Raw genomic sequence first — 25,346 nt, 5'->3', positions numbered from 1 at the left:
TCATCTGGGGACCAGACAGACAGAGAAAACGCAGGACCCCTTACAATGCAAGTCAAACTGTGGGAGAACTGAGGACGAAATGATTATACCGCTGGAAGACCGAGAACACTGGTCCAGCTTAACGCCTATGCCAAGGGTCACCCAAGCCCAGGACCTCCCTCAGAGAAACTTCTGGATAAAGCAGAGGGAGGCCTGGGCTGTCTGACTAAAGCAATCCCAGTGCAGTGGTTCAGTTTGAATAGCGCCTTAGTATAATCTCGGGTCAAAGGTCAAAAATACCCTCCTCCTACTTCAAACTCTTAGGTTTTAGGGGCTTTCTTTTCAGGGTGGAGAGGGGATGGGTGGTGAAATCAAATATCTGCTCAGGATGTTAATCCATATCCTGAAAGCAATGGCAGTCTGGAATGTGTGGAATGTTCCAGGAGAAGGAGGGGCGGAAGGCAAGGCCACCCAACCAATGAAGGAAAAACCATCCTGTAGCCCTCCCTCCACCAGCCCTCCGGGCACGCACCGGCCCTGGGAGCCCACCCTGGGCCCTTTTGGGCCTCCAAAGCCCCTTTCAACAAAGCCCCCAACCCTGACAAAAAGAGAAGGCAGACATGAAGAGTTTTTCAGGCCCAAAGCACATGGGGTGATGTAGGGAACTATATGGGCACGCCACTCTCTTCCCCAGACCTCTGGGTAACCCATTCAAATGACAAACACTTATGGTTGCAGCTGGGCAAGGCAGTGTGCTGAGGGCTGCGGAGACGAGGTGGAGGCTCAGGCCCTGCTTAGGTCTCTGCCCAGTACCTATTTCCTCCTGTGGAAACTGACAGGCGGGGCTTTTTAAGGACTTAAAGGAGGATGCCTACCATGGCAGGGTGCGCATTCCCTGTCCCAGGCCTCAGGAGCCTGCAGGGGTCCAGACAAGCCTGGAGAGGCAGGAAGGCACTGCTGACAATAAGCAGTTTGCAGTGATAGTAAAATAGTGAAGTCTTTTGTGCTGGTGGAGAAATAGTAGGAAATACCACAGCCTCGAGTCCCATCCCCACTCCCCAACCATCTCTCACTGACAACTAATGGGACCCTCCCCATCTGACCAGGCGGTGGCGCAGTGGACAGAACGTCGGACTGAAACACAGAGGACCCAGGTTCAAAACACTGAGGTCACTGGCTTGAGAGTGGGACCGCAGACATGACCCCATGGTCGCTGGCTTGAGCAAGGGATCACTCACTCAGCTGTAGCCCCCGCCAAGGCACATATGAGAAAGCAATCAATGAACAAATCAGGTGCCACACAAGGAATTGATGCTTTTCCCCTCTCTCCCCCCTTCCTGTCTGTCCCTAACTGTCCCTCTGTCACTAAATCAATAAATAAATAAATGGACCTGCTCCAGCACCCCTGTGGGATCAGCTTCCACTGGAGTTGAGCGATACCTTTGCTCTACACGTGATAAATGCGGCACTATACTGAGCCCAGTCTGAACCCCAATATCCATTGTTCAGAAAAAGCAAGAGAAGTCCTGGAGTTTGGGAACTACCCCCACCTAGCCACACACCCCCCAGCTGATAAACCTGTTGAGTGAAAGAATGAAGCCACTAGCCTCAGGCAAAGCAAAGGATTGCACAGCATAATTATTTCCCTGGGTGCCAACACCCTGTATCTTCTTCTGACCTCTTTGCCTGCCCTGACCTGCAGGGCAGTTCCTGGGCCCTGGGGCTGCTCCCCAGAGACAGAGCAAGCACAGGGGACCCACTAACACAGCGGACCCACTAACACAGGGGACAAGCATGGGGCCTGAAGGCCACAGGGACCAAGACACCCTTCTTCTCAAGCCCAGGGCAGGTTCCAAGCGAGACCAGAGGAGGACAGCATCCACGCGACCGCACAGGCAGGAGCTACTAAGTAGGAAAATGAGATTCAGGAAGTGCAGGAGCTGGGCACCCGGAAGCATGGCGGGGAGTTCTCGCTGACCAGATGCCAGACTCAGACACTCGGCACCTTATCTAAGCCTCTCGTTAGACTTACTCCAGCTCCACCTTACAGACCAGGACCCTGACACTGGGAAGCTGAGTACCTGCCAAGCACACAACCACGAAGAGCCAGCCAGAGCCAGAGTCAGAACCAGGATCTGAACCCAAAGCCTGTCTCATTTTAGGTTCTTTGGGTCCCCTCTGCTGCCTTTTTGATGGCATAAAGGACACAGAAGGCCTTTGCCAAAATATAGTCATGCTTGGCTTGAGAACAAATTTAAAAGATTCAGAGTTCATACAACAAAGTGAACAGTGGGCCCAGTGAGTGCTGCTCAGAACATCCCACCTTAATCTAGATTCTAGTAAATTCATTCCCAGCACATTTCCAGTTGAAAGGTGACTCAATGGCATATTGAACGTTGACAGGGTATTTGACAATATTGCTATGTGTTTTAACCTTTATCAGTTTATCTGAGACAAATGGTGACATATGCCAAGAACAAGACCTCAAATGCTCTGTTAAAATTAAACTTAAAAACTGAGTGATCTTCAAAGTTCTCACACTTTATTTTTTAACTGAATACATTGGGATAACATTGGTTAATAAAATTAGACGGGTTTCAGGTGCACAATTCCATATAATACATCATATTGAATGTTGTATTGTGTGTTCGCCACCCCAATAAAGTTCCTCCATTTTAGAAACACACTGAAATACAGTAGTTGCAGATGAAATGGCATGTCTAGGATTTCAGGGGGACAGGATAAATGAAAGCATATTAAATATATACTAGTAATTTTTAAAGCTAGGTGACAGGTACATGGGATTCATTACATTATCCTCTCCACTTTTTTTTTTTTTTTTTTTTTTTTTTACAGAGGCAGAGATAGACAGGGACAGACAGACAGGAACGGAGAGAGAGATGAGAAGCATCAATCATCAGTTTCTCGTTGTGCGTTGCGACTTCTTAGTTGTTCATTGATTGCTTTCTCACATGTGCCTTGACCGTGGGCCTTCAGCAGACCGAGTAACCCCCTGCTGGAGCCAGCGACCTTGGGTCCAAGCTGGTGAGCTCTTTGCTCAAACCAGATGAGCCCGCGCTCAAGCTGGCGACCTCGGGGTCTCGAACCTGGGTCCTTCCGCATCCCAGTCCGACGCTCTATCCACTGCGCCACCACCTGGTCAGGCTCCTCTCCACTTTTTTAATGCTTACTCTTTTTGCATAGTAAAAGGGTTTTTGGTAAAAAGATTCTTCTAGCTCACCTGGTTCTGAAGTCATTAAAAGTTCCAAATTTCTGGGTCTAAGCTAATGAGGTTTTCCTTTTTTTTTTTTTTTTTTTAATTTTTATTTTATTTTATTTATTCATTTTAGAGAGGAGAGAGAGAGAGAGAGAGAGAGAAGGGGGGAGGAGCTGGAAGTATCAACTCCCATATGTGCCTTGACCAGGCAAGCCCAGGGTTTCGAACCGGCAACCTCAGCATTTCCAGGTCGACGCTTTATCCACTGTGCCACCACAGGTCAGGCCTAATGAGGTTTTCCTACTGCTGTTTTATAGGTGCTTGCTCAGGGCAGGCAAAGTACGGGGCCAGCGGTCCAGTGGGGACCCTTCTCACAAGGCACACTGACTAGGACAGTGAAGGAGGTCTCCGGGAAGTGAGGAGGGCTGAAAACTGCCCCGGGGACGGTTTTCTCCCCCAATCCTTTGCAAACCTGCGTCATCCTCTTTCCACCCCCATTCCCAGAGGGGACGGTGCCATGTTCAATTCTGAAGACGGCCTCACCCCTCCCTAGAAGGAGTTCCTTTAAACCAGGAGGGAGCAAGCCAGTCCAGAGGCAGTAGGAGGTTTTGGAAATCTTGTTAAATTTGAGGCCCCAATCCCCAGAGGCCCCTACTGTGAGTCAAACCTGGACTTTCATCTCCACAGAGGGCTGGGATTAAACTGGGACCTCCAGATTAGGTCCCTCACCACCCCCCTCCCCCAGAGTGATTCTCTCTGCTTTGCAGGCTGTGCGGCCTTCGGCAAGTGAACCTTCAACTCCCTGGACTTCAGTTTCTTACATCTGGGAAATAAGGATAAGGGTTAGTCCATTTTACAGGATCCTGCGTGCCGCTGATTCCTGTCCACCTACATCCTTAATTAGAGGGATTTTCCGTGCCCTGGTGGTCTGTCTCAGTGCGTGGTTTAAAACCTTTCTTTTGAGCCTGACCAGGCGGTGGCGCAGTGGACAGAGTGTCGGACTGGAATGTGGAGGACCCAGGTTCAAGACCCCGAGGTCACCAGCTTGAGCGCGGGCTCATCTGGTTTGAGCAAAGCTCACCAGCTTGAGCCCAAGGTCACTGGCTCGAGCAAGGGGTCACTCGGTGTGCTATAGCCTCACGGTCAAGGCACATATGAGAAATCAATCAATGAACAACTAAGGAGCCGCAATGAAGAATTCATGTTTCTCATCTCTCTCCCTTCCTGTCTATCTCTGACTGTCCCTCTCTCTGACTCTATCTCTGCCAAAAAAAAATTAAAAAATAAAATAAAATTTTAAAAAATCTTTCTTTTGAGACTTGGTTCCCATTAGAAAACATGTTCACTCTCCACATAATATCAAAATTTCAGGAGTTAATGAAGACTTTGGAATTCATCCATAATAAAGTTGACACCCTCCCACAGATCTACACATTTAACTTTGTCCCCAATGATATCCAATCTTCACTCAAACCTACAGGCCTGGAGAGAATAAATTAGCCCAAGGCAATTAGAAACTGAAGCTTCATTGGGGGTGGGGGTTACGGCTTGGATATTGGAAATGATTAAACAACTAAGTAAGACATTTCAAACCTGCAGAAACATACCATGCTCATTTAATCTAATCATTGATCAAAAAGCTGCACACCATGACTTGTCTCAGGGTTTCTGGAGCCCAGCTGCTAGAGTCCTTCATTCCAGACTTTCTTGACACCTACTAAGCACTAGGCCTGTGTGATGTCCACACTACAACGGAGGAACTGAATTCTAACTTTATTTCATTTTAACTGTTATTGTCTCTCTTTTTTTTAAGATTTTATTTGTTCCTTTTAGAGAGGGGAGAGAAGGAGCAGGAAGCATCAACGTCCATATGTACCTTGACCAGGCAAGCCCAGGGTTGTTGTTTTTTACAGAGACACAGAGAGAATTAGAGAGAGAGAGAGAGAGAGAGAGAGATAGGGACAGACAGACAGGAACAGAAAGAGATGAGAAGCATAAATCATCAATTTTTTCGTTGTGAAACCTTAGTTGTTCAATGATTGCTTTCTCATATGTGCCTTGACCGTGAGGCTCCAGCAGACCGAGTAACCCCTTGCTCAAGCCAGCGACCTTGGGTCCAAGCTGGTGAGCTTCCCCCCCCTCTCAAACCAGATGAGCCCGTACTCAGCTGGCGACCTTGGGGTCTCGAACCTGGGTCCTCCGCATCCCAGTCGGAGGCTCTATCCACTGTGCCACCACCTGGTCAGGCAAGCCTAGAGTTTTAAACCAGTGACCTAAGTGTTCCAGGTCAACAGTCTATCCACTGCACCACCACAGATCAGGCTAATATCTCTCATTGTGTAGTGATTATATGTTGAACAAATCTTTTGACTTTTTTTTTTTTTTTGTATTTTTCTGAAGCTGGAAACAGGGAGAGACAGTCAGACAGACTCCCGCATGCGCCCAACCAGGATCCACCTGGCACGCCCACCAGGGGCAATGCTCTGCCCACCAGGGGGCGTCACTCTGCCGCGACCAGAGTCACTCTAGCGCCTGGGGCAAAGGCCAAGGAGCCATCCCCAGCACCCGGGCCATCTTTGCTCCAATGGAGCCTTGGCTGCGGGAGGGGAAGAGAGAGACAGAGAGGAAGGAGGGGGTGGGGGTGGAGAAGCAAATGGGCGCTTCTCCTATGTGCCCTGGCCGGGAATCGAACCTGGGTCCCCCGCACGCCAGGCCGACGCTCTACCGCTGAGCCAACTGGCCAGGGCCTGACTTAATTTTTAATTAATTTTTGAATATTTTACATTAATTTTTTTAATGTGGTTATTGTAAGTTACACTTAACATATATTTCCCAGTGATTTCTCTTGGATTGTGTTACAGTGCAGAGCCTAGAGCAGGGGTCCCCAAACTACGGCTCACAGGCCACATGCGGCCCCCTGAGGCCGTTTATCCACCCCAGCCGCACTTCCAGAAGGGGGCACCTCTTTCATTGGCGGTCAGTGAGAGGAGCACAGGATGCAGATGTGTGGCGCAGCTCACGTACAGTACTACTTCCGGTGACACCGGACGTAAGTGTCAGGGCTTCGGATGTCAATCACTTGTTAAAGCTAGCAGTGACAAATATGGAACCGGACATTGACCATCTCATTAGCCAAAAGCAGGCCCATAGTTCCCATTGAAATACTGGTCAGCTTGTTGATTTAAATTTAGTTGTTCTTTATTTTAAATATTGTATTTGTTCCCATTTTGTTTTTTAACTTTAAAATAAGATATGTGCAGTGTGCATAGGGATTTGTTCAGTTTTTTTAATAGTCCGGCCCTCCAACGGTCTGAGGGACAGTGAACTGCTCCCTTGTGTAAAAAGTTTGGGGACCCCTGGCCTAGAGTGACGAAGACAGGCGTGTCTCCACCTGCTCTCCTGGAGTTGGCGGTCCAGCAGGGAACCCCAGTTTGGTTTGGGATGGGAGAAGGGGATGGACAAAGTTAACTGAGGCATGAAGGTGGGCTGTCCACTAGAACCCTTCAGAAGTGGGTGATCCCACTGACTCCTCGAGAAGGGAGTCCCACGCGGCTGACAGGCTGACAGGAGGTTAGAAGCACGCTCCCAAAGCTGGCTCCCTTCCCAGTTGTTTTGCCCAGCTGGAAGTCACACAAAAAAGATGCCCTAACGTGCCAACTTCTGCTATTTCCATAAGATCACCACTGACCTAGTCCTTACACCCCAGACTGCCTCCTTCTCCCTACAGTGGGAAGAGGTGGAGAAGAAATAATTGTCCAGGAAAGCCGCTGAAGGGGGCGGACCTGGCACGCTCCAGGAGTGGCAATAGCTGAGAAAGGAGGTGGAGTTGGGGAGGGGAGGAGGAGCTGGCCTGGTGCCCAGGGCTCCGTGCCAGGCTGATCCAGAGGCAGGGCAGCCAGACAGGCAGGCAGGTTGATCGCCCGGTGAGTTGACGGACATGGTAAGGGCTGGGCAAAGAAAGCACTGACCAACTGGAAGTTGCGGAACCCGGCAGAGCGGATACAAGGAGAACGCCAGAGTGTAGGAGGGGACTTGAAGGCAGGGACACTACTGGAATGTATCTGTAATCCTGTATGTGTGACACACGCACTGTCCCACGTGTGCACCAACTCCTGCACTAATGCTGGGGACCCACAGGAAGGAAAAGTAAGTCCACAGAAAACTACTACAGGCTGAACCCTATTTCCTCCCAGTTAGAAGGGTCTTGTTACATATTTAATATGCTCCTGGGCCTGACCTGTGGTGACGCAGTGGATAAAGCATTGACCTGGAATGCTGTGGTCGCCAGTTCGAAACCCAGGGCTTGCCTGTTCAAGGCACATACGGGAGTTGATGCTTCCTGCTCCTCCCCTCCTTCTCTCTCTCTCCTATCTATAAAACAAATAAACTAAAAAATAAACGGTTTAAATAATAATAATAATAATAATGATATGCTCCTGGTCTACCTGGAGTCAGGAAAGGGGAGATACCACTGGGATTCTCACATGACCAAGGAGACAGACAGACACACACACACACACACACAGTAACCTGGCAACTAGGTTCCAGCTGAAAGAAATCAGATTCATACAAATGAGGCAGGAGAGTTGTAAGCCCCAAGTCTGAAAGGGTCCTAAGCAATCCCTCTCATTTTACAGATGGAAAAACTGAGTCTCAAGAAAAGGAAGAGACTTGGCAACTTTTGGGGAGGACTAGAATTGAGCTCTCCTCCTAGACTAGTGTTTTATACTCATCTCCAACGTTGCTACTTTCTCTCTGACAAGAAGTGTTAACACAGCAGAGTCTGTAGAGCCCCGATGTCAGCAGCAGGAAAGATGCCCATATTCTGTATGGCTAAGTGCGTGCCAACTGGCTTTTACTGCATGCGGCTCTAATTTGGGCACAGGATTTAACTTGCAGAAGAGTTAACTACACCATAATACGGCTGGATGACTGTCAGATTTGTTAGCAGGGTAAAAGAGTAATTTTCAATCTTACAAAATTTCATGTAGGTTGGGGGCAGGCAAGGAAACGGTGTGACACAGAGTGGGAAGGCGCTAACTGGTGTTAGAGAGCAAGCAAACCCCAAGGATGGATACTTGGCTCAATTCTCTCATCTCGGAAATACGTGGTTTGACAAAAAAACTCTTTTTTTTTTTTTCTTGCCCATCTGGGCAGTGCCAGAGGAAGCCAAAACAGAAGCTCTGAGTCAGTGGAGCTCTTTCCAGACAGATTCCAAGTCTGCCTGGGCCAACTGTCACTCCCTCCCCTCCACTGTGCTCTCTCTGCCCAGAGTCTTCCTCTCACCTGAGCGGGGGCCGGCCATGCGAGCCCTCCGCTGGGAGGTGGGGGGAACGGGAATGTGGAGAGTGGGAGGCATGCAGCAAAAACCACAGACTAAACCTAACAAATGGGAAAGAGGTGACCAAATGTGAGCAGTGCAGCCTTCCTGACTAAATCAGGCCAGGGTAGGGGGGAGCATGGCGGTGCCCAGTGTTTCTGGGATCTTCTCTGGAGCTGAGGGGGGTTAACAGGCTCCCACTGAGGGAAAGGTGAGAGGGGCTGGGAAGGTCACTTCCTGCCCTAGCCTCACAAGACATGTTGGTTTAGCTCTCATCCCTGCTTCGTGGAGATGTCGACGTCTCTCCAGAAAGCTTAAGAACCAAAAGGCCTGGCACTCTGAGGCCCAGGGACCTGGCTAAGGATGAAGTGACAGCCAGTGCTAAGCGGCATGGGGCACGCCTGGAAAATGGAAAAGGTCAAGTGTCTCCTAGGAGGGAATGGCAAGGTTGGAGAGCCCAGCTGAAGGCAAGGATTCCAACGTGAAGCTCCCAGGAGCAGGAAAAGGAAATTAGATCAGCCTCTCTAGACCACGTCTTCTGCAATGCACAGCTCTGCACTGAGAAAAACACGGGGAACACTGGGATTTACCTTCATTCCTAGAATCTAATGTTACCCAAGAAAAGATGAGACTGTATCCCAGTATACAAATAAAAATAATAATATATCCTATTAGTTGAAAGGCACCCTAGTCATGTTCCTGCAACATGAGATTAACAACTTCAAGAGATCCACCATCTCCATTTCAGCTGCCAAAGACCTGTTGGTGGTCAGAAATTTCAGCAAGCTGATACTTGGTTCTTCCTAGTGAGGGAGTTCTTCATCAGAACACTCTCCTCGGACAGGAATACTCGTCCCTCCTTCTGCCCTGGCTTTGGACAGGAGCACGAGCATAATGCCCTCTTCTGTAGAGGTCTCTCCCTCCCTAGTCCAGGAGGACTAATGGCACCTTTCAAGATGGTTGTCAGCCATCCTTGGCCAGGAGCAGGGGACAGGTCCCAGCAGCCAAGGGAACCAAAGGCCATGAGCACAGCTTTCACTGTGGAAAGTGGGAGCAGGCAGGGCAACTGAGGAGAAAGAGAGGTGCCAGGGAAGGGCTGCAGCAGCTGAGGGTGGGGGAGGGCTGCGGCAGCTGGGGGGGAGGAGGGGAGTCCTCATGAACGGGCAATTGAGAAGGTCTGAGCAGCTGAGCGGCTGGGCTGGCGTCGGCAGGCCTGTGCCCACGTGGGCGGCCCCTTCCCCCAGTCCCTCTCTCACCTAACCCGGGGAAAACTGAGAGCTCACCCTCCCACCCGGCCGCTGGGTGGGCCCAGTCCGTAGAGTTCAGGGAGACAAGAGAATGCCCCCAGGGCCCCCCCTCTGCTGCGAGGCCCCACCAGTCTAGAATGTTCTGCCACCAGAATCCCCTGGGTACCCCTGACTTGCTCTGAGCCGGTCCCACCGGGCCCTGGGGGCCCTGAGCTACCCGCACAGGGCCGGGAGGGGGAGGGGACACCCGCCGGGGGCTGTCGGGTGGGGGTGGGGACCAGGACTTTGCCCTTTGTCTCTCTCTCCAGAGCCACCATCCGAAACCCGACCCCATCAGCGAGCCAGGCAGCCAGCAAGGAGGCAGGCTCCCCCTCCGGGGTCCTTTAGTAAATCCAGACCCGACCTCCCTGTGGTCAGGGCTTTGACTGAGGTGGTCCTGTGGGGGAGGGGGCTTCCCGCTGCAAACAGGCCTGCAAGCACTTAAGTGGGAACCGGCTGGGGGTAGGGGGCTGGAAGCTGGGCCGCAGAAGCTTGGAGGGGAAAATGGCCCGGGAGGCAGCATTCCTTAGAGACCTCGGCTGGGCTGCGGGTGGAGGCAGGAACGGCCTGGAGGCCTCCCACTGAGAAGGCTGGAACTTAGGCCTGGGAGTAGAGTGGGCTGGGCTGGGGACCGGAACAAGGGGCCATCCGGGCCTCGAGAGAAAAGACCCACCCTCCCAGAGTGTTCTGGGAACCTCTACAGCATATTCACCCTGAGGGTGAGAATCACTTTCTTTGTCTGCCCTTTTGGGTGTCATCAACTAGTGATAATCTTATTAATAACTCACATTTGTACAGTACTTTAGAGTTTGCAAAGTATATACTTCTTTACACCACACTGTCCTATGAACCAACCTAGAACTACAAGAGGTAGATCTGAGCATCTAAACCAGCTATTTTCAAGTGGCGGGCAGCAATTTTTATAACATGCGATACCTGTTTCGTCAGGGGCAGGGACCTCTCTTCCCTTAGACCAGAGGTAGTCAACCTTTTTGTACCTACCAGCCACTTTTGTATCTCTGTTAATAGTAAAATTTTCTAACTGCCCACCGGTTCCACAGTAATGGTGATTTATAAAGTAGGGAAGTAACTTTACTTTATAGGATTTATAAAGCAGAGTTACAGCAAGTTAAAGCATATAATAATTATTACCAAGTACTTTATGTCGGATTTTCGCTAAGTTTGGCAGAATAAATCTTTATAAAACAACTTATTATAGTTAAATATATCTTTTTATTTATACTTTGGTTGCTCCGTTACCGCCCACCATGAAAGCTGGAACGCACACTAGTGGGCGGTAGGGACCAGGTTGACTATCACTGCCTTAAAAAGATTACAACAGCCAACACAATAGCCATCCGGTGTGAATCAGTCAAAAATTATACCTTTTTTTTTCACCAGATTGGCAAAAATACATTTTTGGTGTGCCGCAGAATTTTAGTAATTAGTTTATGTGTGCCATGAAATGAAAAAGATTGGAAAATCACTGCTCAAAGACCCACAGAAGATTGAGAGTATTTTTATTTCCATTCTGCAGTTAAAAAAAAACAAGCTCAGTGAGGTTAAGTGACTAGCCCAAGGTGACACTAGTCAGCAAGTGTCACTACACCATGAAGACTTCTCCTGCTTGTCAAGAAAAAAGGTAAATGGGTTCTTACTCCTCAAAAACATGTATGCATTATGAATTATGACTCTGCAGGAATGTGACAAAGGTCAACGCTTTGTCCCTTCCAGCTAGGAGGAGGGCGAATGGGAGGAGAAGCGCCTCATCCCCTACCCTCCCATTTTCCCAGGGTTGAACCCCAAAAGAGGGGGGGATCAGCCAAAGGCTTCAGCCTGGTGCCTACCAGAAGTGCTAAAAAGATGGAGCCTCATTCAACTCAAAATACTTCGCCAGATTATTGTATGGGGTTTCTGGAGAACTGAGATGAGGAAACAAGACCCAGGAAAAGATACTGACTACAGACCCCACCCACAGTTTGCACATGAGGAGAAAGGAAGGCTGAGATTGATCCTGAATTCTGACCCCACTCCAGTCCTTCTCCGTGGATTATTTCCTACCAAGCACAAAACTGTCCCATTACCCATCAAATGGGCAGACAATAGGAATATTTCCTACCCAAAGGAAGAATTATCCAGTTTTCTTCAATCACTCAAGATTGCCTGAAAATCCCCATAGTGGGAGAAAAATACAATGCAAAACAGGTATAAGCACATGGGAGTAAGGAGATTCAAAGCAGGGAGAAACTAATGTTGAATGTGTTTTACGTGCCAACCTCATGCTCTCCCCACAAAAAAGTTCCAGATAAGACTGAACTCAGTATTAGAAGATCATCTTGTTCCCACCTTGTAAGTTAGGAAGGCCTGGGTTTAAATCCTAACACTAGCCCTGGCCGGATAGCTTGGTTGGTTAGAGTGTTGTCCCAAAGTGCAGAGGTTGCTTGTTCAATCCCCCGTCAGGGCACATACAGGAACAGATTGATGTTCCTGTCTGTCTGTCTGTCTCTCTCTCTCCCCCTTCCTCTCTCTATAAAATCAATTTAAGTCATTTTAAATCCTAACACTACTAATTATTCAAGGTATCACCTTGGTTAGCTAAGTTACTTTAACCACTCAGAACGAAGTTAAGTTCCTCCTTTTATAGAACTAAGATAACGTCTTAGGAGAATTCTCTGAAATAACAGTAACTAAATGTAGAAGAACTCTTTTGGCTCGCATCACCTGGGACACAGGGCCCAGGAGCAAAGAAGATGCTCAATAAGGGAAATAAGCAGGGACATCGGCCCTACCCTCCCGAGCGCCTCTCTCTGTCCACTGGCATGCCAGCCTCTCTTCTGGAGGAGTGCTCTTCCCACAATACCTGTCAGTTCACAACGCTCTCTCCTTATCCTCCAAAACACAGCTTAGCTCAAAGCGTCTCTCCTCTACTTCAGTCTCTGAGGCTGCGTGTCTCTCATTTTACTGTCTAGTCTCATGGCCTCTGCTGTGCCACAGCTTTTCCTGGATCTAAAGATGCTGGAAGACAGGGATTTGATCTTTTACCTCTTTTGTACTCCCTCTCTGAACCCCGAGCCTCCCTTCTCCACCCTGAAAGACCCAATAACGCTACATAAAAACCCAGTAATACAGAAGAGGGATCAGCCAAGACTCCCATTTTACACAGGATGAAGAGGTGATGACTGTGTAGGAAAAAGCAAAACTGCAGCGGTCTAAATGTAGCTGGGGAAGGGCCGACGGGGAGGGATTAACGGGTGGAGTTACATCCAGCCTTGCAAGGTAAGTTCTGGAGATGAATGGAGGTGATGGGTGCGTACAATGTGAATGCTCTTAATACCACTGAACTGCACACTTAAAATGATTATCACAGGCCCTGGCCGGTTGGCTCAGCGGTAGAGCGTCGGCCTAGCGTGCGGAGGACCCGGGTTCGATTCCCGGCCAGGGCACACAGGAGAAGCGCCCATTTGCTTCTCCACCCCTCCGCCGCGCTTTCCTCTCTGTCTCTCTCTTCCCCTCCCGCAGCCAAGGCTCCATTGGAGCAGAGATGGCCCGGGCGCTGGGCATGGCTCTGTGGCCGCAGCCTCAGGCGCTAGAATGGCTCTGGTCGCAATATGGCGACGCCCAGGATGGGCAGAGCATCGCCCCCTGGGGGGCAGAGCACCGCCCCTGGTGGGCGGGCCGGGTGGATCCCGGTCGGGCGCATGCGGGAGTCTGTCTGACTGTCTCTCCCTGTTTCCAGCTTCAGAAAAAAAATGAAAAAAAAAAAAAAAAAAAAAACAAACAAAAAAAAAAAATGATTATCACAGTAAAATTTTACACATTAAAAGTTATTTTTTTAAATACCAAGGATAAAGTGAAAAATTTTTAAGTCTCTGGAGAAGGCTTTATTTCCTTTTATCTCCACCTTAATACCAAGGTCTTGTTCCTCATTGCACATCTAGTACCCAGCAGAGGACGTGTCACACAATAGGAGGCTCTGAGTATAAAAGTAGATGAACGCACGCAGGAAAGAACACACAATCAGAAGTACCAGTCTGCAACAAGATGCAAGCTAGCACAGAGGTCTACACGATCTTGTTAAATATTTTCTGACATGGAATTTAGTTGTAAATATAAAAATCACACATACACACACACCCCAAAATTGGCTAGTGACTGACTAGCAAAGACACACACACGCCCTCCCTCCCAGGCTACAGCTGCTGACCGAAGGATGTTTTGAAGAGAGTACAGGGGCCTGGGTGTAGACAAGCACATCATTCCTCTTCTGGTAAGAAGCTGAAAGGAAACCACCCATCCAGATGGTCAATGAGGAGCAAGGGTAAGAAAGTGAACGCGATTATGTCACAGGGACAGTGAGCTTTGGAAAGATCATTTTATTCCACCCTCCTGCCTACCCCAGCTTCTTCAGGACAGGTGTGCTCCATCCACCCAATTCTACAGAAAGCCAGCAGCTTTGAACCAAATGGTAATAAACACAGGGAGGAATACCCTCTAGCTAAAATCACTTCAGTTGGTTAGATTTTCCCTTGTTTTACATGAAATAAAAAGTTGCTGGAGTGGACATTCTTCACCAGGAGTGAAGAAAATATTCTGAACGCTGCTGCCAACATCCTTTCTAGTCCTTGCTCAGAACACACTAACTGCGGCCACCCAGAGCCATGCCTGTGAAGGATCATCTTTGCCCTCTAATTTAGGGTTCTCTCTCCAAATCCCACCAAAGCAACTGCTCTCTATTACAGTTGGACTTCTCCTCCCAAGCAACTCAAGAGACCTGGAGGAGGAAGTAGAATATTTCTAACGCTGAACAGACATTCTCAACTCGTTTACTCTACCCACCAGTCCCCACCTCAGTCCTGTCTCCCCTCCTTTCCTCCACCCAGAGAACCTACTGGAAAGTTGACGAGCCCCAAGCAATCCCAAATGCCACTCCAGAAAAACACACATCATTCTACATGAACTAATTGTAAAACCTTTCAGAGTTCACAAGCCTGTTAAAATGGCCAAAAACCACATCTGATTACAGAGCCCTTCCCCTACCCACCCTACTAAGAGAAGGTTCGATCCTCCTTCCCTGGACTGAGATGTCGAAAAGGACTGTGGTATGTGCATATGTGTGTGTACCCTTTGAGAAGGGAGGGCTGAAGAGAGGAAGTGGACATGAAGGTGAGCTCTGGGCACACACGGTTGGGGACTGTTTCCAGTCCAGGGGACCAGGGGAAAGATATGAGGACACAGCGGCTTTGCCCCCACCCTACACACAAGGGAATAGGGAATAATGTATGCAGTCACTTCCTGAGCATCCAGGGTCCCCCAAACTCCTGAATGCCTACTTTGATAGCTTACCAAGTGCAGAACATTAAGACAAACATGCCTATCTCCCACCAAGTGAGGAAACTGCTCTCACTTCTTCCTCCCTCAAACCCAAAAGGCTTCACACAGTCCCCCTTCCATCCTGAAGCCTTACAACATCTACCTCATCTGCAGAATTAGGGTGGTTCTCCTGTCACCAGAGCCGCTATCCTACATGCACCTCTGACAGTAGTCCCAAACTGAAATTTCAGCTAGGAACTTGGCCCAGATTCTGGGCACCGCAGTAGAATATATGGCCCATTTCCTTAAGGAACAGTCAGTAGCATTCCTACCATGCTTGCCCAGCCTCTCTCAGATCTTTTTGTCTGAGAGAATGGGTAGGAGACTTAGCATGCAGTTAGTTATCAAAGCACCCTCCACACAAGTCCCCTTTACTCTGCCTAACCATCATTGTTCCATACAAAATACATGCCAAATACACATAAGCATACTTAAACAGCCTACCCACGCCCCTAGATATTTGCCCCAAGCTGCAATACACAGTCCAAAGCCGGGAGGCAGAGGTCCGTATCTAAAACAAATAATAATAGCTAATGTGTAATAGTCAGTTTACAGTACAGAAATTGGGGCTAAAGAAGGTTAAGTAACTTTTCCAATTTCCCAATCATTGCCCGACTCCAAAGCTCTTGTTCTCAAACACCGAACTCTCCGGGGAGACCCAGGGTTGGTTACGAGACTCTGACCTAGTACAGCTACCTCCCATCTTGAGCCTCAAGAATTCTCAATGAGGCCCTGGCCGGTTGGCTAAGCGGTAGAGCGTCGGCCTGGCGTGCGGGGGACCCGGGTTCGATTCCTGGCCAGGGCACACAGGAGAGGCGCCCATTTGCTTCTCCACCTCCCCCTCCTTCCTCTCTGTCTCTTTCTTCCCCTCCTGCAGCCAAGGCTCCATTGGAGCAAAGATGGCCCAGGCGCTGGGGATGGCTCCTTGGCCTCTGCCCCAGGCACTAGAGTGGCTCTGGTCGCGGCAGAGCGAGGCCCGGAGGGGCGGAGCATCGCCCCCTGGTGGGCAGAGCTTCGCCCCTGGTGGGCGTGCCGGGTGGATCCCGGTCGGGCGCATGCGGGAGTCTGTCTGTCTCTCCCCGTTTCCAGCTTCAGAAAAATACAAAAAAAAAAAAGAATTCTCAATGAGCCGTTCCCTGCTCCTGTTGCCAGAATAACTCAGCAGACCCCACAATCTTTACACATAACATTTTTTAAAATTTCTGAATTCTGATTTCTCTTCTTAAAGATTCTATCTATATCCAATCAACTAAGCTAAATTAGCCAATCAAATTTCACTTAGGGTTAACATTTTCCATTTCATTCAGATGGTCAAAACATCTGAATAATGGACTAATTTTAACTGAAACTAACTAAGTAAAAATTGAAGTTTTCCTTAACCCTCTTTTTCCTAAGGAAATGGTGAGAGGACTGACTAGAATCCACAGAACAAACATGGGAGAGGAAAAGAGAAAATGAAGAGAGATCCTCCACACCCATCCCCTAAACTATGAGCAAAACTATCACCCATCCTGCCTGACCTGTGGTGGCGCAGTGGATAAAGCCTTAACCTGGAATGCTGAGGTTGCCAGTTCAAAACCCTGGGCTTGCCTGGTCAAGGCACATATGGGAGTTGATGCTTCCTGCTCCTCCCCACCTTCTCTCTCTCTCTCTCTCTCTCTCTCTCTCTCTCTTTTCTCTGAAATGAATAAATAAAATAAAAATAATTAAAAAAAAAAAACTACCACCCATCCTGACAGGTCTCTCATATGCCTTTAGCCACCAAATTACCACTTGTCTAATAATCAGACTTGTCCAGAAGGGTCTTGAAAATTTCTGGACAATCCAATCAAAAATTCTTTCCATCACCCAGCTGTTTGCTGTTCCATTCAAGAGCAGTTTACTGATGGTTAGCCATGCTTTACTCTCTGTCACACAACTTCTGCAACAGGACTGCTTTTCTGATGGTGTTTGTTCCGCCCCTTTCCATTGATTTGAAAGGAGGGGGTAGAGGGAGATAGAGAAAGGGAGAAGGGAATGAGGGAGGGGGAGGGGGAGAGGCATCAACTCATTCCACTTAGTTGTTCCATTTAGCTGTGCACTCATTGGTTGCTTCTTGTTTGTGCCCTGACAGGGGATCCAACCCACAATCTCCAGACACCAGGATAACACTCTAACCACTGAACATCCCAGCCATGGCCAGTGATTGTTTTCTTACTTGATGGTGTTTGTTCTGCATAGTTACATTTCAGTGTTTTACAATCACACAAAACATATAGTTCTACAGCTATATTACAGCGTTGAGGTCCAAATCTACTTTCTCCTGTGATTTATCCATAATCCACACAATTTTATTTTAGCACCCTGTGTTTAGTGACAGCTTGTTTACGCCTGTTCCTTCAGCCCTCACTATTCACTGCAAACCTACTGTTCTACAAAGGTAAGAAGCAGGTCTTACAAACAGCTGGCTGGCTCTGTTTTTACATTAGGATGACCCCTTCCACCTACTAAAAAGTAGTTTCCTTTGAACAAAATTTGAGGAAACATCCACGTTCTTCCACTAGAATGGAGTTACTATACATACTAAGGACTAGACCTGTTGGTAATGCCTCCTTACAATGGTGTGGTTTATCGCAAGCACTCTCCTCTATGACCATTTTCTAGCCAAATCAAACTTTTTTAAAAAATTTATTTATTGATTTGAGAGAGATAGAGGAAGAGAGAACGAGAGAGATCTGTTTATGTGCCCTGACCAGGGATCCAACCTGCAGCCGTTGAGTATGGGGACAATGCTCTAACCAACCCAGCCATCAGACCAGGGCCACAGTAAACTTTTATCAGTAACCAAGTAAGCACTTTCTTGAGTTCATGACTTTTCAAGAGAAACCTTTTTTTACTTTGTTTTGACAAGTATTTTATTGAAAGGTGTGAGTAGGGATAGGAAATGTGCTCAACCCAGGTAGAAATGGTGTGCAAATTTTTATATTAACATGGAGCCAGTCACTAGCTGAGACCCTGAGAGAGAGATAGTCAAACCCTAGCCAGAGGCCAAAAAGGTCTTGTCTATCTTTTACATTAATATGTAAAATCCCCCATCAACCTCAGATTACTCTTACTCCTTTTGTTATTGTTTCAGTCAGCCTTTGGTACATAAAAACAGTGCATTTACTAAAGATTACGGCTTTGACACTGGTAACTCCTCAAGGTTATACTGCCCCATGGCCAAGGTACCTCCATTTTCTCTCCACCTCTCTCATCCTCATATTTTCTCCTAACCCACACTCTCTTCCTCTCTCTTCTGCCTCTTCATTTCATTTAACTACTGGCCTCTGCTATTTCGCCCTAGAGTGGAAAGGTCCTAAGACAGCTGCCGGGAAAGGAATGCGCCCTGCGGACAGGGACAGACAGGGCACAGTCCACGTGGGCGAGGTGGGATGTGGGGGCTCCAAGGACCAAGGCGGAAGCTGTTTGCAGGCGCGCCGCAGGCTGGGGTCTCGGGGACCCTGGGAAAGGAAGCCCTCCTGGAAGACCCAGGCCTGCGGATGTTCCCAGGCAGGGGCTTGTTCAAAGGAGGAAGGCGGCGGCCCCAGGCTGAGCGGGCCGAGATTGCGAGGCTGGGGCTGGGAGCGAAGGGGTAGGCGGCCGAGGCGGCACGGGCTCTCCAGGAAGAGCCGCCGCTGAGACTTTCTCTGCTTTTTGAAAAGGGGAAGGGAACCCAGGCAAGTCCGAAAGCAAAAATAGCCCTGCCCTGGGCGGAATCGACCGCGGGACTTCTAAACCTGCTGTCGGCGACCCCCTTCTCCCGTGGGTCGCTGGGCGCTTCCAGCCGCTTCTCTTTAAAAGGGAAGCGGGAAATCCACCCCAACCCCCATCTCTCTCTTTTTTTTTCTCCCGTCTGGAATTTCCAACCCAGGACTAACTCGTCTGATTTCTCCAGTCTCCCCTGCTGCTTTTTTTCCCCTCCCCTTGTCTCTCTATAATACTCCCATCCCCAAATCTAAGCTGCACTCTCTGGAAGACATTAGCCACATTTTAAGAATCTTTTAAGAGGATGAAGAGAGAACAAGACAGTTGAAATTCTAAAAGCTGACAAAATGTCTGTTTTTGCAAACGCCTTTGGTTCATACATTTATTCTAATGACAATGTCACCACCCTACACAAAATCAACAGCAGTATATTCAACACATATATCTCTTCAACACAGATCCCTAAACTTCAACAAATAGCACTTGCTGGTACCTCTTCACTCAAGTAAACAGCTGAAAAAATTTTTTTTAACGTTTTAAAATTGTATATTCTCTAAACTATCCTGGTCAACTGGCTGTTACACATTCAAGTCTAGAATAAATAAATTCAAAAATAAGTCTTCAAAGTACCCAAACACACAAAACAAATTCAAATGACATACATTAAGGTAATTTTAAAAGATTACAGACTCAGAAGCTTTGAATCAAAATTCTTCCAATGGCTAATGTCATATATTTTTATCTCTAAAACACAGTTATGAGAATGTTTTGCTCTTTTTCTACCAAAAGCTGTTTAAAAAACTTTACATTTCTAAGAGTTAACCATACTTTGAATAAAACAGTGATGGGAATTACAATTCTTCCCCTTCTTTACTCAAAAGTTCTTCATCTGGGAAACCACTGGAGTAAAATTTCATCTTTCTCCTTTGAGTCAGAAAATAAAGGGTTCTGGACATGTACAACTCTTTCAAAGGATCGTCAAATAATACCACTGTCCTTAGGAAAGTCATTTTTAAAGGCTGAGCACTGAATAACAGGTCAAGGATTTCTCTAGCAGTGAAGAAAACTTAAGTTATGAATTTGTTAAGTTTACTTTCCAGGTGGCAATTAAAACGAGGAGAGTGAATAAATTTCCACCTTTTCTCCTAATAGTGTAGAAAATTTTAAGAATCAACTATGCTTTAACTTCTTTAAAGCCCAAAAAACTAACCTAATATTAATAATAAAGCCTCTTTACTGAAACTGCTATAAACTGCTTCTACTTTAAACATACTTGTTGAATACATACTTGTTGAAAGATACATCTGACTACAACCACTAAAGCCAAAGTGCCTGAAAATCCTCCCACTCTAGTATTTTACCCTCCCCCCTTTTATTTTAAAGACTCTCTTGTTTCTTAACCCCCCTTTATAATTCATTTTAACCCCTAAGGATAATTTTCTCTAATGGTATACCCATTTCAGAAGGCAAAAATTTTTGCTTGTTTTGAAAACATTTAATGACCCAACTATTTCTTCAGAACCTCCACAAATCACTTAAAATTAAAAATAATATTTTGGCCATTTATAAGACATCCCTTCGCAGAGGGATTTTTAAAGCTGTTTGTTCACTTTAGAAAATTAAACTGTGAAATCAGAATTAAGTTGGAACACTTTTTCTTCTGAGAGTTCTCACACTTAAAAGGCTGAAACTAATTCCTGGTTTTGTTTTGTTTTTTTAAATAATTGGAAATTTAAGAGAAAGTGTTAGCCCACCTCATTTTAAGACAACTTCAAGAACCACTATTAAACTGCCTAAGGAAATCAAGTCTTACACTTGAACACACTTCACTGAGAAAAATACACGCTTTTTTTTTAACAACACCTTTTACTTAGATGACACCAGTTGACAACAGGTACGCTATTTTTAGGTCACATTCCTCTAGAAAAAGGCACACACAGGGGCAAATGAAACAAAAGTTTAATTCCTTTAAAAAGCAAGCCCTTTCCCCAAATAAACAAGACTCACTATTACAGTACCTCTTTTAACTACTCTTAGCTCTCAAAATAAAACAATATACAAACTCCACAGCTGTTTTTAAAATGTTTTTGGTTCTACTCCTTTGTCCTAATATTTGAGAGTGAATATATACAGATTCTCAACAAAAAGCCAAAAGTGTTGATCAAAATTCCAACACTAAGGGGGGTTTAAGAAGGTGATCTCACCCGTTTTAAAAATTCAAATTAATGTTTTCAATTTAAATGTATAATGTTCATTCAGACTCTAAGGTTCTTAAGAAGATACAAATTATATATCAAATAAATAGTTAGAATAAAATATATTAATACTTCAAAATCAGTGTTGCTCTGAGGTTAACTGCTGTAATATCTTTTGTTTGATTTACCCCCTCTAAAAATCAACAAAAACCAGAACCATTTAGCTTGTTAGGTTTCTATGAATGTCCTAGAAATGCTTAAAGTCCTAATTCATTTGGAACTGAGTGCATCAGGAATTCTCTTGTTTTAAACAGTGAAAACACTACAGTAAAAACACACATATATATATGCAGTTGTTCATTCTGCTGAAAATATTAGTCCTACTTAATTAAGTAGTTCCTGTTTTATACATCCATTAGATTGAAAAAAGCCAGTAACCAACTGAAAAAGTACTTTTCAGACAGACTAAAAACACATACCACAACATGCTTCCCAAAGAACACAAAATGACAGAGCAGACTTCATGAAAACAAACTTTCCTTTTTTAAATCCTAAAACTTCAAAAATTGATTCATTCTAGAAAAATGAAGTGCCTTTTCACCACCACCACCAAAAAAAAAAAAAAAAAAAAAAAAAAAAAAAAAAAAAAAACACAACAGACTCAATGTTTGTGCTCACAAATTATTTCAAGAGAGAACACACAAAAGATCGAATTTAATATGGGTGTGGAATGGCAGATTTTGTACCCACTCTTCTCACAAACCCCACCCCTTCCCAACTCAAAAGAGCCCTCAGTAATGCATTTTGGAGGGAACAAGGAGCCTAAAAATGGCTTGAAAGCAAGCAGATGGCTTAGGGGAAAAGATCCATAAATATAGAGCACCATGAAAATTAAAATATAAATGTTTTGGGTTCCATTTCATCACATTTTGCTATTTCTCTTGCTTTTCAATTCATTCCCTTTAAAATTTAAACCATGCTGAAAAGCAAAAGAAATAAAATTCCCAAATATTTTAGAATTCCAGTTATTCTGGATATTTTTCATTAACGTGTTTCAAACATTCAGCTTTCAGTTCAAATGTCCACAAATCTCATAAATCTACTGGTATCACTGTACAGTTTTTCCTATTATTCCAATCTCAAGGAAATGTTTCAAAATAATAACTAAGAGGGGTTTCTTTCCTTCTGATTTGATTACCTTTTTATCCTAACTCTAATTGCCTTTCCAATAACAGCGACATTTGAAGCACTGGAGGTTAAATCACTAACTCTGTAAACATAGTTACAAGCCATATTGATCCTCTACAGATACAGTGGTTCCAAGTTATTTAAATATCTCAAACTAAAACCACTGAACAGATTGTTTCTGGTGTTAAACTTTCTAGATCCTCTTAACTGCCTCCAAAAAAGCACAGCCACCCATCTCTACCTTCCCACCTAGAAAAAGCCGGAGACTACATTCTTAAATAGTTTCTAGCTGAAATGAGGGGGTAGGGGAATGTGAAAGAACCACAGATTTACTGGGGGTTGCAACATTAGAGAAAAGTGCACTGTCAACATGTTTGAAGTCAGATTTCAGAAAGCAGAAAAGACTTGGCCCCTATACCTCCCAGCCAGAGTTCAATGAAAGATTTTAAATCCACCATGAATTAGATTTGGGGATAACACGACAGAGGTAACCCACTTTCTGAATTGAAGAGAGAATGGTATTGGAACAGTCACACAGTCACATACACATACTCATTCATCCAGGGAGTTCTAGACCCTCCAAAGAGCCCCAGCTCACAGCCTCACAGCCTGAACACAAAGCTCTCACCCCAGATGGTCCCCTTGTAACAATGGGCTGAAGGGGGGGTGTGGTGGGGGGCTCGGAAAGGATAGTACAGCCAAAGCAAATTCTTGGCAAAATCCAGTTGGGAGGGAAGAACGTGTGATGCTAGGGTTGGGGGGGTCTGTGAAAAAAACGAATATCCTTGCCTGTTGCAGAAAAATAAATATAGCACAGCCTATAGAGAATTCTTTCGGGGGCAGGAACTCCTTCCACTTCCCCTGGAACCCCCTTCCCAAACCACTTAAGAATTATGTTGAGGGGTGGGGGCGAAAAAAAGAAACAGAAATGAGGCTTGCTAGGAAGTTCAAAAAAGGTCCATGAGTGTAAACTCAAGAGGTTTTTAGCTGTCCCACAAAAAAATGGCCCTACACACCTTGAATAAACTCCACAAGGTTTCTCCCTATTGATATTTTTCCCTTTTACTTCTTCAAGAAAACATCTCTTAGCCCACCTAGCCCCAGCTTATCTTTTTTTTACAAGCTGTAAACCACCCATTACAAGATCTTAGCCAATCTTCCCTCCCTGCCCCCAACATCCGGAGTTGAGGGTGGAAAGGCCAGTAAGGGTTTCTTCCACTGGAGACACTATGGACCCCTGAACACAGCCTCTCAGCGCCCCGAGGCTGCACCCCCCCCCCAGAAAAGAGCTCTTTCCTACCTTTGTTTTTTGGGGACCGAGTGTTCAATCTCTAGGCGTTTTCCTTGCAGTTCTACTTTCCCTGAAGATTAAGAAAATAAAAAATATGTTGAGAGCTTGAACAGGGTCGGGGGCAGGAAATGGAAGAAGAAAGACATTAGGGTAATTCAGGAGTTATTGGGATTTGAGACTTTCCTAGGAATTCAGGCAGTGGGTTCCGCAGCCGGATGCGAAAGGTCGCTCCGAGAATGGTGGCGCCCGTAAATTCATTATTGTTTTCTTAATTTTTGTTTTGTTGTTATCTCACCGAGGCAAATTGAGTCGTAGAGCGCTCTCAGGGCTCGGTTTGGGAGTGCAAGGGCGTCTGTGTGGGCGGGCTGCCTCCACGGCTCCCAGACCCGGGGCAAAGGGGCCAAGAAAGGACGCCCGCTCCTCCCTAAGTGTGTTTTGGGGAGGGGGATGCAGAATGAAACTTTATTTCTCCGTCGAACCAAGGAAGAGGGCTTCTGGCAGCGGAGAGGTCACCTGTCGAGCCTGTCGGGAGGAGAGGCCCTGGGGAGCGGAACGGGGCCCACAGGGAGGGTCCCTGGTGGCCGTGGCGCGCGCTTCCCGGCCCAGCCTCGCGTCTCGGGAAGCAGCATGGCGACCCGCCGCTGCCGCCGCGCCACCCGCTCACGCCCCACTTTCAAATCAAAATGGCTCAAGCCCCAGGCCCTGAGCGGGAGGCGGGATCCCGGTTCTCAGGTCCTGCACGAAGGCTCAGTCCCCAAGGAAACCTGGGAGGTCAAAAACGACGTGGGCGCCCCTTCTCCAGCTGCAAAGGCCTAGGGCGGAGGAAAGGGTGCTATGGGGGGAGCGCGCCAGCCGCGGATAGGGAGGGGCCGACGTAGAAATAACGCCCAGACGGGGTGGCCTCAGTAGCGCCCCCCACTACAACCAATGGGGGCTCCCGCCCCGTCGGTGGGGTGTATGGGGACCGCCTTACCAAAGCCTACAGGGGCTGGAAGGGGTGAGGAGACCCCGAATATTTCCGTGCGAGGGTGTGGATGAGGGGATTGGGGTGGAGGGGCGTCGAAGGAGCTGGGTGGAGGGTGGGTCTTCAGGCCAAATGCGCAGGCCGCGGGGAGAGCAGAGTTGGCGGGCAAGAAAAGAGAGGCGCAGGTCTCCGTTGTTCGGGGATCTTGTCGTGCTTTCTAGGGGAGATGGGCGCACTCTTACCGGAGAAAGTTTCGATGGCCTTCATCGCCCAGTGCTCGTCGGGGCAGTCCACGAAGGCATAGCCTGATTTGACCAAAAACTGGCCGCTGTAGGAGATCTTGTGCTCTGCAAACACTTTCTCCAAGTCGGCGGGGGTCACGCTCTCGTTGAGATTGCCGATGTAAAGCTTGTTCATGGTGGCGGGCTCCGGGTGGGACGCGGTCCCTAGCAAGGCCGAGCAAGGGAGGGCGGGCGCAGGCGGCGAACCTCCTAGGCCGAGAGGCGGGCAGGCGGGCGGCGGGCGGCAGCAGCCGCAAACTTTCTTTACACCCCACCCCTTAAGTTGTCCGGAGCCCGGGACGCGGAGGGCGGCCAGAGGACGCGCAGAGGTCGCGGGGGAGTTCGGGGAGGCCCGAGAGAAGTGCCCGCGGCGCGCTGGGAGGCGGACGACACGGCGCTGCTCCTTCCCTTCTGTCCGAAACCCCTCCGAGCGGGCTGGTGTGTCACGTTTCTCCGCGGCCGCCTTGGCGCCGCCTCTAAATAAAATCGACTTGGAAAAAAAAAAAAAAAAAAAAATGGAGCGGGGGTG

General features: G+C 47.4%; 1 protein-coding gene across 2 annotated transcripts in view; it reads right to left on the bottom strand.

The window, feature by feature from the left end:
- IGF2BP1 (insulin like growth factor 2 mRNA binding protein 1) overlaps positions 1-24,953 on the bottom strand; it is a 42,676-nt gene extending 17,723 nt beyond the window's left edge. For both annotated transcript variants that reach the window (XM_066255501.1, XM_066255502.1), the window contains exons 1-2: positions 24,779-24,953; positions 23,582-23,642 (exon numbers count right to left, since the gene is read on the bottom strand). In XM_066255501.1, coding sequence (XP_066111598.1) covers positions 23,582-23,642; positions 24,779-24,953 — 236 coding nt within the window. The remainder of the gene's footprint in view (positions 1-23,581; positions 23,643-24,778) is intronic.
- Between the last annotated feature and the right edge of the window lie 393 nt (positions 24,954-25,346).

The sequence above is a fragment of the Saccopteryx bilineata genome, chromosome 2 (genome assembly GCF_036850765.1).
Source record: "Saccopteryx bilineata isolate mSacBil1 chromosome 2, mSacBil1_pri_phased_curated, whole genome shotgun sequence".
Lineage (NCBI taxonomy): Eukaryota > Metazoa > Chordata > Mammalia > Chiroptera > Emballonuridae > Saccopteryx > Saccopteryx bilineata.
This window is presented reverse-complemented; position numbering and strand designations above follow the sequence as displayed.